The sequence below is a fragment of the Girardinichthys multiradiatus genome, chromosome 13, assembly GCF_021462225.1.
Source record: "Girardinichthys multiradiatus isolate DD_20200921_A chromosome 13, DD_fGirMul_XY1, whole genome shotgun sequence".
Lineage (NCBI taxonomy): Eukaryota > Metazoa > Chordata > Actinopteri > Cyprinodontiformes > Goodeidae > Girardinichthys > Girardinichthys multiradiatus.
In genome coordinates this window covers 39,279,796-39,295,976 of record NC_061806.1, presented here as the reverse complement: position 1 = coordinate 39,295,976, position 16,181 = coordinate 39,279,796, and the positions used below count along the sequence as shown (strand labels likewise).

The 16,181-nt window shown below is 39.5% G+C and overlaps 1 protein-coding gene across 1 annotated transcript in view; it reads left to right on the top strand.

The window, feature by feature from the left end:
- Positions 1 to 16,181, top strand: part of LOC124879942 (oxysterol-binding protein-related protein 10) — a 140,692-nt gene that overhangs the window by 52,332 nt on the left and 72,179 nt on the right. The window contains exon 5 of the mRNA XM_047384804.1: positions 6,997 to 7,194. Within this exon, the coding sequence (XP_047240760.1) occupies positions 6,997 to 7,194 (198 nt within the window). The remainder of the gene's footprint in view (positions 1 to 6,996; positions 7,195 to 16,181) is intronic.

Genomic DNA, 16,181 nt, shown 5'->3' with positions numbered 1-16,181 from the left:
CATAAATCTAAATGTCATCCTACATCCTTAATCATTATACAAAAAACATGTTAAGGCAACAATCACTACAAGCCTTTTGATTCTATTGTCTCTTAAACAGTGTTAAAACTCAGGAAGGGAGGTGCTGAGCGTTACCATGGAAGCAAAGGTGTGAACCAACCTGGTAGGTTGGCAGAACTAACCTCTGATTGGCAGCCTATGGGCGGACCCACAGTTTCTTCATTCCAAACCATCTTAATGTACCTTGAACTGCAAAACTGTTAACATGCACCTACCTCAGAAACAAGCTGCTTCTTAACTCTCCTAAAAACTCAAGGTTTTAATCAATCTGGGATTTAGAAACATTATTCTAAACATGGATTATTGTTTCATGCAACATATAAACAAACATTTATTCCAACAAAACAAAGACAAAACATCAAAGACAGACAAATGGCCAAATCTGAAGCTTCAAGAATTCAAAGAAATTTTTAACAATCTCTTTTCAGAATATGTTTTCTCAGCCATATCTCTTAATGCTGTAATCTATCAATTTTGTTATGACAATCTTCAGGATCCTTTTTTAAGATGAGTGCACATAGTCCAAAGAGATCTCAAACTATTTAGAAGCACAGCAACAGTTTTCTCTTAAATGAATCCAAATTCACTGATGCTGAAACCTTTTGCTAATTCTTTGTACTGTAACTCTGTAATAATAATAACTACAATCCTGAGAGTTATTGTTGTAATTCTCTTTTTGTTTGGCTCAATTTGATCGCCGCTGTATTCAAGAATTTCTCTGCTCAGGTTAAATGCAAATAAGTATTTTAAGTCAGCATTGAAATTTTATGCAGTGTTAAACTTAACCAAAAATTAAGCTAAGAAGCTTGACTCCAAACTGGACTTTGTTCCAACATAGTGTTTCAAAAGGTGAACAAACATAATTTTCTTTAATTTGGGCTATTTAAATTTTGAGATTTTGGGAGAAAATTATTACTAGAACGCCTCTTTAATAATCTAATTGCTGATAAATGTTCCAATATTTTATTTCTTAGTAATCTGAAATTACCTTGTGTAGCTTTGTACTCCTAGGTATTCTTTTAATCTTTAAAACCCTAAGAAATCAAACAAGGAGACTGGAGTTTGAGCCGACCATCTTCTTTAGTGTTGAGAGGACTTTATTTCTTTTCTTTTCCTAAAATAAAGGATTTTACTTGTCTTGATTCTGTTATAAAGAATCCTAGCCTTGGCTACAAAACAAAACTCTTCAACCCCAAACTGTGTTCCCCAGAGTAGAAATTTTGAGAATTATGGCATTTCAAAGCCACCAAAATGACTGGAACTCATCATTGGCTTAGATCTATTTTAATAGGTAATCGGTCTACCTTTAATTATTATAATTTTATGGACCCAAAATCTATGGCTCACGGACTTCAGGAGTCCAGGAACCACAGGTTGAGTATTGCTGCATTGAACAATGTTGCTACCTTTCTGCAGAGATTGAAGGATTGGCTAAATATCCCCAGAGCTGTTAGTGTATTATTTCGGGCTTGGACAATAATCAGATTTAAAAATCACTAGTTCACAGCTCCTAATTTGCCCCGCATCATATTTGCTCCTAACCCAGTTCATAAGAAGCTTCTCTTCTGCCCCCATAAGATGTGCTTTCAATATAAATCCAGTGTATCGCTCTTCTGGCTCTGGCAAACTGCATGGATTGTTGTCCATCTCAGTGGGTTTTGGGGCCAGACTTCTTCTGAGTTTCGTTCTGGTGGAAACTCACACTGTGATTTGCAGCAGGCAGACAGGCAGACCCTCTCTCTTTCAGGCCATGATGAAGAAGCGTCTCTGGTGGAGTAACCATGGGAAGGGCAGGTTTCTAAAGTCTAGACTCAAAAACACAGATGTTGCACTCAAATCCCATATGTGTGTGTGTGGGAGAGAGAGAGGCAGAAGAAAAGGTTTAGTATAGGTTCAGATTTTGCACACAGAAATATCAGTCAGTCAGTTGTCCACATGCCTGTCACTTCCTTCGAATTCTACTTTCTGTGTCTTCCACATTCTTCCTTCCACAACATGCACTATACTCCTTTTTAAAACAACTATCTTTTCCCATCTCTAATGTCCCCTTTCACATTTACCTTCTTTTCCGACTGATTGCAGTATTTAAGACAAACGAAACTTCCTGCAGGAAAGTGTTGGGACCACAGCCATGGTTACAACATGAAAGGCCAGTACAGACTTTCCTGGAACTTTCAAAATAAACTGCATTTAACCTACTTCCGGCACACCCAAGCAAACTGTAACAGTGGATTTCCCATGATGCCACTGGCCGTATAAACCCCCCCACCTTTCCAATGGTCCGATCTCTTCCACTGCTCCTCTGCGGGACCAGGATAGGGGAGGCAGCGCGCTAATGTCTCTTTGCTGGCAAAAAGACATAAACTCTTCCAACTGGATCCAAGGGTGTCATAAGATCACGCGATCATATGCACAAGTTAAGTACTGATGAATTACTGTTGAAAGAATCCGGTATTCATTCATAAAAAGTGGTAATTGAGGCATAAGCCTGGCTTGACTTTCTCTCTCAGGCCTGCAGAAGCAAACTGTGTTCCAGAGAATCCCCAGTAGAGACACTGTCTCTACGAAGAGTAGAGCGGTTTTCCCCGGTCTGAAAGGAGGACAACAGGAGCCTCATCCTGTGGTAACATGCAGTGTGGTCAGTGGACAGAACGGGCCGCCCAGCCACAACTTAAAGTCTTCAGGCTGGCCAAGCATCCTTATCCCCTCCTGCGGAAATCCTCTGGCACGTCGGATTGTGTTCGTGACACCAAAATTGTTGTGGATTTTTCCTATCAAAGTGGGAGAGAAGACAACTCATTAACAAGAGAAAGACTGGACTTTGTCTTTATAAGTTTATTCAAAGGCATACAGCGTTTGAAGACCCTGTCACTGAGCTTAGTCAGAGGAGCAGAGCACCGAACAAAATTTACAAACAGTATTTATACCAGTATGTGGATGTTATCTCAACTTAGAAGAGTCTTGAAATATGGCCCCCAGACCCTCCCCGGGTCAGAGATAACAAAGTTATTTATGAGGGCACCCATCTACCATCCCTTGAGATATAACACTTCAGGGAGTGTTAACCATAAAACTCTCCTGATAATGAATTTAGAGCCCATCTCTAAGTAACAAAACACAGAGGTCATAGGTGAGAGAGGTAAAAAGAAGGTGAGAGCATTAAAATAATTTTCCACAACATCCCTGTGCATGCCAGTTCTTTCTGGGTACTATGGCGTCCTCCCACAGTCCAAAAACATGACTGGTAGGTTAATTATTCTCTCTAAATTGCCCGTAGGCGTGGATGGGTGTGTACATGGTTGTTTGTCCTGTGTGTTGCCCTTCGATGGACTGAGGACCTGTCTAAGGTGTACCCCGCCTCTCGCCCATAGACAGCTGGAGATGGGCACCAGCTCACCTGCAACCCAGTTTGGAAGAAGCGGGTATAGAAAATGGATGGATGGATGGTTTTGGGGGGCCTGAAGCTGCAGACTCTGTTGAAAGTTGGCCACCTCAGCATCTCTCAGCATCCACTGACCATGCTCTGTGATTTACCGAGCCTGTCATGTCATGTTGCTGTCCTTCCCAATCACCTCCACTTCATAATAATGTCACTAACAATTGGAAATTTAAGCTGGAGTAATTGCACAGGTGACATCCTAGTACAGCACCATGCAAGATTACACTGAATTACTAAGAAAGACCCATTTGTTTTCAACAAATCCCTGTAGAAGCGGTGTGCATGCCTGGGTCCTGGACTTTCTACGCTGGTGGTCATGGAAGTGATTGAAACATCTGAATTCAATGATGTGGAAACGTGAACAAATATCTTTGGCAACAGTGTGTGTAAACATGACAAGTTATTTTTTTTGTTGAACATTCCTGTCAGTTTTGCAGTTCTTGCTGCACTTTATAGGAGTAAAGGAAAAAATGACTCTAGATTGCAATAAATATTAATTTATTTTAAGGTTTTTTTTATTCGTCTTTACCAGGAATGGCAATAAATATGGAGGGTACTGCATGTTCTGACCCTGTGTTCATGCGTTTGATCTGCTGGTTTTTCTTCTGAGCAAGCAGATCCTCTCCAAAACAAAGGCCTGTTGTTTTCATCCCAGTGAGGGTGCTCTGGGGGGGGGAGTTGTTAATTTGATCTGTGGTGTTTTTCACTGCTGCAGTGACCAGACCCCCTGTGCTCCTCTGAGGGATAAATCTATGGTGCCTTGTTCTCAGTGTGCTGCTGTAAACTAATAGGCAGTAAAGAAAGAGCAGACGAGACAGGAATCTGACATTTGCTGCCTGTGTGAGCACAGAGGTCAGCCAACTGAGGATGCAAGAGTCACAGAGGGGAAGAGGCTGACACATCAGGGTGAAGGATGGGATGTGATTTCAGTGCAATGAGAAACAAAACAAAAAGCTGGATTCTGTCTACATATAGGCTCAGTCGTAATTACAAAAGTCAGGGTCTGTATTTATCAAACTTCTCAAAGTGGAATTTTAGTCTTAAGTGTTGAGAACTTCAGAAATTTATTTTTACTTTCAATGCAAGTTATCACAATTCTTGAGGCTAACAATAACTCTTACTCTCCTGGTTGTTCCAGAGGTCTCCACTAGGGACATGTGATGGCACTGAGAAGACGGCTACGTGTGCAAAGCTTCCAGGGAAGATAAAATGATTTGAAAAGTTAATTATCGTCATGGTATTTACATGCAAATATGTAGATAAAAAAGAAAACCTTTTCATTGAGATAAATGTTCTATCTTCATTGATATAATGTGAAGAGTAGCCAAAATAAGGTAGGGAAAACGGCTTTAAACATCAATACAAAAGAAATAAGTGAAAAAATGAGTATGTAAAGTACGTGTAATGCTGGACTTAAAGGCGTGTTTTTCTGTGCGACTTTTAGAGAGAATAATTTACCTTTCCTTTTTTTTTTCCACAGTCAGATGATGAGCGAATGCAGGATACATGAGATGCAGTGAAAAGTCTTAAGGTGTTCTTCAATACGCACTACACTCACCAGCCACTTTATTAGGTACACCTGTCCAACTGCTCATTAACACAAATTTATAATCAGCCAATCACATGGCAGCAACTCAATGCATTTAGGCATGTAGATATAGTCCAGACGGATGGGCTACAGCAACAGAAGACCACACCAGGTGCCACTCCTGTCAGCTAAGAACAGGAAACTGAAGCTATAATTCACACAGACTCACCAAAATTGGACAACAGAAGATTGGAAAAACATTGCCTGGTCTGATGAGTTTCGATTTCTACTGCAACATTCAAATGTTAGCGTCAGAATTTGGTGTCAACAACATGAAAGCATGGATCCATCCTGCCTTGTATCAATGGTTCAGGCTGGTGGTGGTGGTGTAATGGTGTGGGGGATATTTTCTTGGCACAGAGCATCATGTCAACACCACAGTCTACCTGAGTATTGTTGCTGACCATGTCCATCCCTTTATGACCACAGTGTACCCATCTTCTGATGGTTACTTCCAGCAGGATAACGCGTCATGTCATAAAGCACGAATCATCTCAGACTGGTTTCCTGAACATGACAATGAGTTCACTGGACTCCAATGGCCTCCACAGTCACCAGATCTCATCCAATAGAGCACCTTTGGGATGTGGTGGAACGGGAGATTCTCATCATGGATGTAGCCAACAAATCTGCAGCATCTGTGTGATGCTATCATGTCAATATGGACCAAACTCTGAGGAATGTTTCCAGTACCTTGTTGAATCTATGCCACCAAGGATTAAGGCAGTTCTGAAGGCAACAGGGGGTCCAACCCGGTACTAGCAAGGTGTACCTAATAAAGTGGCCGGTGAGTGTAGTTAAAGCAGAACTGAACTTTCCTCCTATAATATGCTTTCTTTCTTCAAAACTCAACAAGTGTTAGTTTTTCCATTTCTATCCAGTTGGGTTGCCTCTTAGAATCCATGGCTTTATATACACAAGTCAGTTTAACAACCACATGGTTCACGTTAGTCAGCAATAAATAGTTGAAACAAACAGGAAACTGCTTGTCTTTAATTTACTACATGAATATATTAGATTATTTCAGACATTCCTCATAAAAAAATAAACAAAACATTGTGTTGAATGTGAACCTAAGATTTTCACAATTTTATTTTAAAATTTATCTGAGAATATTCTTAAATGAGAAATCAGATTCAGTGATTGGTCCCTGCCTGGGGTTTTCTAAATATCCAGGATATCCAGGATCAGTTTTGTGGCCCAGCAACATGTTATAAATCGGTTCTGAGACTGGCCCTGAACATTTAGTCCTACAGTTCACTTAAAGTGAGACTAACCTCTAAGCACAGCTCTGAGCCAAGATATTTTTGTACACTTAATTCCATTCTTACTAGCATTGTTAAGAGTATTTATCAGACGTTTAATAAATATGGGCACAGATCAGTAATGAGAAACAAATACTGTTTTTATGTTAAAACAATGAATAGATAGGATAAACTCTGTTTCCGAGACAGTTATACTGTACTTTCCTTGAGTCTTTTCCTGTTTTAAAGGAAGTTCTCCCATCTGTTGTTACCTGATGCATGTTTTCCCTCTGCCGTGGTTAAGAGGCTTAAGATGCTTGTTATCCAACCAGAATCGCTATATCATGTTAAAGACTCTTGGCTATTTGGCTTTGCATACGTTTTACATATAAATAAAAATGAAATCAAGTGTTTTGTAATTCACTGAAGGACAGTTTTGTACAAATAGAAATGTGAAAACAAATGTTTTTTTTTTTTTTTCCCAAGATTTCTCAGGGTATCTGATTTTCTGTTTAACCTGCTGTAGGTTGGAAAACTTAGACTTCCTGGACAAATTGGACCTAAAGCAAACTTTAAATTTATTAAAAACTTCCTGACAGAAATTCCTACATAACTCAGTCTCTCCCTTCCTCTTTGTCTCACACCTCCCCCTTCTCCTCCCCCAGGGCTCCTCATCATCTGGTCGGACACGTAGCTTCTCCCTCCTCCCCCACCTAACTCCATCTTCATCCCCAAGTTCCCAGAGGGATCAGGGTCACTCAGCCTCACCCAGCAACATCGTCACCATCACCCATCACAAGTCTCCAGCTGCAGCTCGGCGGGCTAATAGTCAGTATCCAGGACAGCTCCTGGAGGTCAAGGAGGTGGGTGACACAGGCAAAAAAGGCACATTCAAATGCATTGTTTTATTTTAAAGGAGAAATGGGTAAGGACAGAAGAAAATAAACGATCTGGTGGATAAAACGTTTGACCCACAAGCTGAACCAGTTTACTGCTATATTGCCCTTCACTAGACTCATCAGCACAAGTGTTTTGCTGTTCCTTGATTGTTTTTTTTTTTTTCTGATGCTTCTCCCCTTTTGCCTGTTTTGATGTGGTTAATATTTCTTCTGATTATACTGTGACATACTAAATTGAAGGCTGGGGCTTTTGTCTTATTTATATAATTACATTGGGCATTTACTGTACGATTTTAAGGATGCAACATGGAAAGTTGCAAGAAGTAAGTTGATTACAGCTTGAACAAAAGGTTCATTGCATTACAGATTAAAACATATAAAGTTTAAGAGGACATCATTGCTAGAAATATTTGTACCAGAAGGAAAACTTTTAATCGTCCTTTTTAATAGAGCTGCGCAAAATCAGGAAAATATTCCGCTGCGATACCATTGATGAAAGTGCCATGAGAATATTGATTATGAAAACCCCACATTTTTCTGACTCTTGTTTCTTTACTATTACACTATGTCCCCACCAACCTCTGTAGGGTTTAGTAATCAGCCACTAAAAATATAGTGTAAGTGTGAGCAATAACGCCAGTTTAACGAGTCACATATATTATGGATTCAAAGTATTATGCAGCTCTACTGTTAATTCACAAGCTGTTTACATCAACCAGTCAGCAATGCTTCTGCTTGTTTTTTCAGTGTTTCCCCCCACCTCCTCACACATTATTCCGGGTGTACTAGGGACTTCTTCATGTTCATTTTAGGCTTAAGCTTCCAGAGCTTCCCTTCTGTCTCTTTCATGGCAGCTTTGCTATTGTTCACGGTCGCTGTTGTAATTAAAAGCAGCAATATTTTCTTGTTTTTGATAGATTTTTCTTAAGCAGTTTTGCAAAAGGTCTGTCAATACAGACATTAGATTCAGTTCAACAGGCTGTAATTTGAGCTGGTTAAAGCAGACTTCATTTCATTCATATGTAGACTGTTCATTCCTCTGCTCCTCATGACGAAAGTTAGACATTATAAACCCAAAAAGGGGCATCAGTGCAAACTACTTGTATTTTTAAATTGATAGGTACTTTTCAAATTTAACATCATGTCCCCTGACCTGTCTGTTTTTGTTTTTTCAAGAGGAGTAGTGATCATGATAGAGTATCAATTGTAGCCCCAAGCGTTTTTTTCGTTGATGCATTTAAATTCAGTTCATAAGGAATAGTTTTATTTTAGACTGTGGCACATATTGTGATAATATTGTCATTGCAACATCAGAGTGTGCAATATTAATATAGCAAAGGACAGTTTGGAGAGCAATATGTATTTATTCAGATATATATATATGTATTCCACCGCAGTAAATGCTAATACCTTTCACAGATTACCAGGCACAAGATGCGAAACGTCTTTGAGTGTTGCTGAACACTGTCTGCAGAAAGAGATCTGGAAGGATTCACTGGTTTACTGTTCTTTAGCAACTAAGCTGTTTTGACATTGAGAGATCAGAGAGTGTGTGGAGAACGAGGTCCGGACTTTCTCCCCAGCTGCTGTTCACACACACATTTCACAGCAGCAGCAGCTCAGTTTGATTCATGGTGCTACAACTGGAAATTCAGAGTACAGTTCACAAAAAGGCAAAGCAAGATGAAGTTGCTGTTTGGTTTGCAGGTTTATGGGAACTGTGCTTGAAGCTTTTTTGTTAATAGTAATACTACACTGAGCTATATTTAGTGTCACAAAACCTGTTGATAAATGCATAGAAAGCACACAGGTCAGCAGGACAGAGACCTGTTTATTTCAAGGGTTGTCTTTAACTGTTTGCTGTAAGTTAGCTGGATTCATGTGGACTTTTTGAATCAACTTTAACTTCAAATATGTACATTTTATTACAGAAATAATCGACAATTTGGTTCTCACACATCAAAAAAATTTTCTCTTTTAAAAAAGGTGATACACATGTATATGAGGTATATGTATGGAGAAAAGAAAGTACACCCTTTTTCAATTCTAGTGTTTTAAGTATTATACTCAACTGGTCTTTTACCAGATTCTATATTTATTAAACTATGTGTTCAAAACGGCAACAAATTGCATAGTAATTATCAAACAAAAACTACTCTAAAAATGATGTGTGAAAAACTAAGAACACCCTAGCTGCTTCTATACATATCTTTTGACAGTTTTCTCTCCTGGAGCATACAGGTTTGTGTTAACACCATGTCAGGGTGAAAAGACCTCAGCAAGACAGTAATTTCTACTGTTCATCAATCTTGAAATGTTAAAAGTCAAATTTTAAACAATCTAAAGCTCATTATTCTACTGTGAGAGATTGTTTATAGTTGGAGAACTTTTAAAACAGCCGCCCCTGTTCCTGGTAGTGGATGTTCCAGCCAATACACCTTCAGGTCTGATGGTCCAGTCAGAGAAATCTCAGAATCTACAATTACAATGTTAAATGTTCAAATAGGTGTTAAGATCAGTGGAAAATAAGGAAAATAGTAATGGAGATATCTCTTTCCTACCACAAGACGTTTGGAACAGTGTCCTTTTAATAAATGAGATCAAAGTACAGGTTTCTTGTTGTAATCCACAGATTCAATGTTGGAGAAAAGCAATCACAGCTTATCTGCACAAACACATTATACCAGCTATCAGTAGCAAGACAGAGCTTCCTTGCAATGATTGGGTCAAACATGGACTCTTGTATATGCCAAAAGTGTTCTAGAATCAAATGTGAGACCATCTGTCCAACTCAAACTGGGTCACGCAGGCAATGGAGCAATGTTGTAAGGCGGAGGGGGGTAACATTTCTCAAACAATGTGACTGATAGTCATAAAACAAACCTTCAAGTTAATGCTGCTAATGGAGGTTCTGAATCATTGGGTGTACTTAGTTTTTCCACATACAGCTTCTTCGTGATTGCTTTAGATAGTGGAAATTATGCATTTTTGTACACTTCAGATTTAAGTATTTTCAGAGCTTGTTAAATTGTTTTCATTAGGTGCTGATATGTAAAACCCTTGAATTGAGTGTACCTTTTTTCCCATGACTTTTCTCATTCCAGAGTATAAAGCTGGTTTGACATGCTAGTATCGTGCAATGAAAAAATTAGAAATAAAAATGCACACATTGTCACAAAACCAATTATTGTTCATCTTTTAGAAGATAATCAAACAGTTCTGTATTCTGCTTTAAGAAAATACTGGATTACTAGAGATACTCTTATATTTAACTTATGTTAAACTATATTTAACAGATGGTTGTTTCAAACCACATTCATAAATGCCTGTTTACCTTTTCTTCTATGTTACCTTTTCTTCTGCTCTTGGTGAGGTCTAACACCATCAGAGAAGTTGACAACAGTAAATTTGGATGTGTTCAATAGGAAATGAGATAAGAAGCTAGCAGTGAAATTCTGTTGTTATTAGAGTGCAGGCTCCCGCTACCCTGGTGTGAATGGTATTTCCTGCTCTCGAGCCAATACAGCGTCAATTCGCCTTGGGAATGACATAGACAAGTCCTGCACAGTGGTCAGAGGGATTTTAAGCCATTCTTCTTGCAGGATAGTGGCCAGGTCACTACGTGATACTGGTGGAGGAAAACGTTTCCTGACTCGCTCCTCCAAAACACCCCAAAGTGGCTCAATAATATTTAGATCTGGTGACTGTGCAGGCCATGGGAGATGTTCAACTTCACTTTCATGTTCATCAAACCAATCTTTCACCAGTCTTGCTGTGTGTATTGGTGCATTGTCATCCTGATACACGGCACCGCTTTCAGGATACAATGTTTGAACCATTGGATGCACATGGTCCTCAAGAATGGTTCGGTAGTCCTTGGCAGTGATGCGCCCATCTAGCACAAGTATTGGGCCAAGGGAATGCCATGATATGGCAGCCCAAACCATCACTGATCCACCCCCATGCTTCACTCTGGGCATGCAACAGTCTGGGTGGTACGCTTCTTTGGGGCTTCTCCATAACGTAACTCTCTGTGGGGAAAACAGTAAAGGTGGACTCATCAGAGAACAATACATGTTTCACATTGTCCACAGCCCAAGATTTGCGCTCCTTGCACCATTGAAACCAACGTTTGGCATTGGAATGAGTGACCAAAGGTTTGGTTATAGCAGCCCGGCCGTGTATATTGACCCTGTGGAGCTCCTGACGGACGGTTCTGGTGGAACAGGAGAGTTGAGGTGCACATTTAATTCTGCCGTGATTTGGGCAGCCGTGGTTTTATGTTTTTTGGATACAATCCGGGTTAGCACCCCAACATCCCTTTCAGACAGCTTCCTCTTGCGTCCACAGTTAATCCTGTTGGATGTGGTTCGTCCTTCTTGGTGGTATGCTGACATTACCCTGGATACCGTGGCTCTTGATACATCACAAAGACTTGCTGTCTGGGTCACAGATGCGCCAACAAGACGTGCACCGACAATTTGTCCTCTTTTGAACTCTGGTATGTCACCCATAATGTTGTGTGCATTTCAATATTTTGAGCAAAACTGTGCTCTTACCCTGCTAATTGAACCTTCACACTCTTCTCTTACTGGTGCAATGTGCAATCAATGAAGACTGGCTACCAGGCTGATCCAATTTAGCCATGAAACCTCCTACACTAAAATGACAGGTGTTTCAGTTTCATTGTCCAACCTCTGTATATATATATACATACATATATATATAAAATGCATACTTGTACAAAAGCTGGAAGAAAGTTGGAAATCTTTCCTTTTTCTGCAGAGACAGACTAATAGTTTTAATCCTAAATTTTAAAAAAAGTTGAGTAACATAACATTTTATGATTCCCTGACAGGCCTGTCACCAACACCAGAGTGATCCCAAGAAAAAGTCAAATAAATATCAGTGAGAGAAAGGGGTTGAAAGTGGTCAGTGACTATAGGCCATGTTGCCTGTATCAACGTATATCGAGGTTTTCAAAAGTTAAATTAAAGCCTTTTAGTCATATGGTTCCTATAGTTTAAAGCTCTGCCCCTCCCCCACCTGATGCTGCCACTGCCAGTCAGCTGGCATTGGTTTTTCTTATACTTACAGAAAATACTTCATCACTGTTCCTGGCTTTTGCGACTAATGAACATGGACACTCTTAGTGTGGAAACCTTTACATTTCCTTAGTGTTCAGGCTTGTAACTCAAGATAGTCATATTAATTTATTTGTCTGAAGTTGCAGATGAGTGATGACATTTCAAATACCAAACTCAAGGATCATGCATGCTTCATTGGCTACTTAAGAAAAAAGCAGTGCTGGCAAAGTCTTCAGCAAGAATTTAAGTTTACAAAGTGTGGATTTATATGGCCATTTATCCAGGGAGGCGGAGGAATGTACAGGTCCTTCTCAAAATATTAGCATATTGTGATAAAGTTAATTATTTTCCATAATGTAATGATGAAAATTTAACATTCATATATTTTAGATTCATTGCACACTAACTGAAATATTTCAGGTCTTTTATTGTCTTAATACAGATGATTTTGGCATACAGCTCATGAAAACCCAAAATTCCTATCTCACAAAATTAGCATATCATTAAAAGGGTCTCTAAACGAGCTATGAACCTAAACATCTGAATCAACGAGTTAACTCTAAACACCTGCAAAAGATTCCTGAGGCCTTTAAAACTCCCAGCCTGGTTCATCACTCAAAACCCCAATCATGGGTAAGACTGCAGACCTGACTGCTGTCCAGAAGGCCACTATTGACACCCTCAAGCAAGAGGGTAAGACACAGAAAGACATTTCTGAACGAATAGGCTGTTCCCAGAGTGCTGTATCAAGGCACCTCAGTGGGAAGTCTGTGGGAAGGAAAAAGTGTGGCAGAAAACGCTGCACAACGAGAAGAGGTGACCGGACCCTGAGGAAGATTGTGGAGAAGGGCCGATTCCAGACCTTGGGGGACCTGCGGAAGCAGTGGACTGAGTCTGGAGTAGAAACATCCAGAGCCACCGTGCACAGGCGTGTGCAGGAAATGGGCTACAGGTGCCGCATTCCCCAGGTCAAGCCACTTTTGAATCAGAAACAGCGGCAGAAGCGCCTGACCTGGGCTACAGAGAAGCAGCACTGGACTGTTGCTCAGTGGTCCAAAGTACTTTTTTTGGATGAAAGCAAATTCTGCATGTCATTCGGAAATCAAGGTGCCAGAGTCTGGAGGAAGACTGGGGAGAAGGAAATGCCAAAATGCCAGAAGTCCAGTGTCAAGTACCCACAGTCAGTGATGGTCTGGGGTGCCGTGTCAGCTGCTGGTGTTGGTCCACTGTGTTTTATCAAGGGCAGGGTCAATGCAGCTAGCTATCAGGATATTTTGGAGCATTCATGCTTCCATCTGCTGAAAAGCTTTATGGAGATGAAGATTTCACTTTTCAGCACGACCTGGCACCTGCTCACAGTGCCAAAACCACTGGTAAATGGTTTACTGACCATGGTATCACTGTGGTCAATTGGCCTGCCAACTCTCCTGACCTGAACCCCATAGAGAATCTGTGGGATATTGTGAAGAGAACGTTGAGAGACTCAAGACCCAACACTCTGGATGAGCTAAAGGCCGCTATTGAAGCATCCTGGGCCTCCATAAGACCTCAGCAGTGCCACAGGCTGATTGCCTCCATGCCACGCCGCATTGAAGCAGTCATTTCTGCAAAAGGATTCCCGACCAAGTATTGAGTGCATAACTGTACATGATTATTTGAAGGTTGACGTTTTTTGTATTAAAAACACTTTTCTTTTATTGGTCGGATGAAATATGCTAATTTTGTGAGATAGGAATTTTGGGTTTTCATGAGCTGTATGCCACAATCATCCATATTAAGACAATAAAAGACCTGCAATATTTCAGTTAGTGTGCAATGAATCTAAAATATATGAATGTTAAATTTTCATCATGACATTATGGAAAATAATGAACTTCATCACAATATGCTAATACTTTGAGAAGGACCAGTAGAACTGTTTTCTGAGACTAGTAGCTTGGAGACAGAACAAACCAGCACCCTATGGGGGAATTAAAAAATGCTTATGGTGAGCCTAGTCTGCCTGTAAATCACCAAAGTGGTGAAGGTTTATTTGTATAGTGAAAGACCTCTTGTGACAAAAATCACAGTTCTAGTAGACTGAAATTCTGCCAGCCATTGCAATTTAAAACTTCATGCTCACATGACACACTTGCCTCGGCGGACTGGCTGTTGAGTCCCTGCTTGAGCTGTCTGCCATGGCCGTGGCATGAAATGTGCTGTGTCCTATTCCCTCAGCTTTGGGTTTTTCTTCCTCCTAAATACAATACAAAGTTTCAGTTGTTTTATAATCCTGTTTCTAACTGTCTGTTTTTGTGGGTGTTTAGAAATCAATCTTGTTCACTTGTTTACTTACAGTGAGTTCACCCATATAGATAATCTTTGTAGCAAAACATGCTCACTCCATCCTTTTTGTGTCCCAATAAGCATTCAGAATGTTTCTGTTTTTAATCAGGAAACCAGTCTGCTCCATGATTAGTGGTATAGGTTTTCAGACTGAACCACTACAGACATCTTTCATATAGGTAGGTCTTTTTTTGTTTTAGTGGGCATAACTCAAAAAGCCTTTTTGTCTCAGAAAGGTGTGTTTCATAATTATCTGCTTTGATAAGAATGTTGTGATTTATTTCATTTTTTTAGCCTTTTAGGTTTTCTGGTATTTGCCCTCTAAGGTAATTTTTATTTTAAAACAACAATTGACAAGCTACAAGCTTGTTGGGAAATTGTTTTACTGAAATCAGTTAGATCATGCTCTATATTTTTATTTTAAACCTCTCCTAATACTGTAATGCAATGAAAATGTGGATTTATATCAGTAATTATACTGAAAGAATCTCATACTACCTCAAATCTAAGTGAGAGTGATACAAAACATTTAATATTAGAGAGAATTTCCCAGATTATCCCAGAATATATGGAGCATTAAACCTTTTTTCGATATTTAGATGTCTTTCGCACCTTTTCAGGCGATGAAACACTTGCAAGGCTTTTAGACGCTGATTAAAAACCTCTTTCCTGGGAGTTTGCCTATGGATGGAACTAAGTTAGAATTTCAAATCCTCATAAATTTTCTCTGCCTCCATCATCAGATTTGTCTGTTCCAGCTTCTGAACATGGAGTCATTCTTCCTTCTTTACTTATCTTCTGGGAGAAGATCATTTTTCTCTGTCACGTCTTAATGAGCTGTCTTTGGTTAGTTTTAGGTGATTAATTGCAATAGATTGTTAGTTTTTTATGAAGTAAAAATGACACATTCATAAAAGAGTCCAAAAAACTTTTTTTTTTTTTTTTTGCTTTCAATGTTTTGTTTGGATACAGAATGTGCTTTTTGGATTATTTCCAGGGGTCTGTGTGTGGTGCTGTTGACTTATGGAGATGAGATGACTAAGCAGTCAGGAAGGAAGGGAAAACCTTCCTGACTGCTTAGGATAGACGACAGTACTTGTGAAGAAATATTCAAGCTGAATGGGCAGAGTTAAATTCCCACAAGATCATTTCTGACATGTTCTTGTTGAACCTTAAAACACTAAATGAAAATGTTGTTGTGCATGATATCTGTGACCTTTTATTTGTAATGTATTTGATCAGAAAGATGTTGCTTATACATGTTTTGGAATATTTTGTATAGTTGATTGAGTAAAGTCAACGATGTGGTCCCTAGTGTTTTGGTTGGTCAAACCTTTAACTTTTACATTACAGAAAAAAACCACATACCTGTGCATACTTAGGAGAAGAGTCAAAGTCTGACTCCAAACAGTCGGACTTTGTGATCCTTTTTAAAAGCACTCCAGCCTTTCTAAAAGGTATTTATTATCCATGTAGCTCTGAATTATGAATAATTCATTTAATAAAACACTTTTTATCTGAAGGGTAAAAACAGTGTTG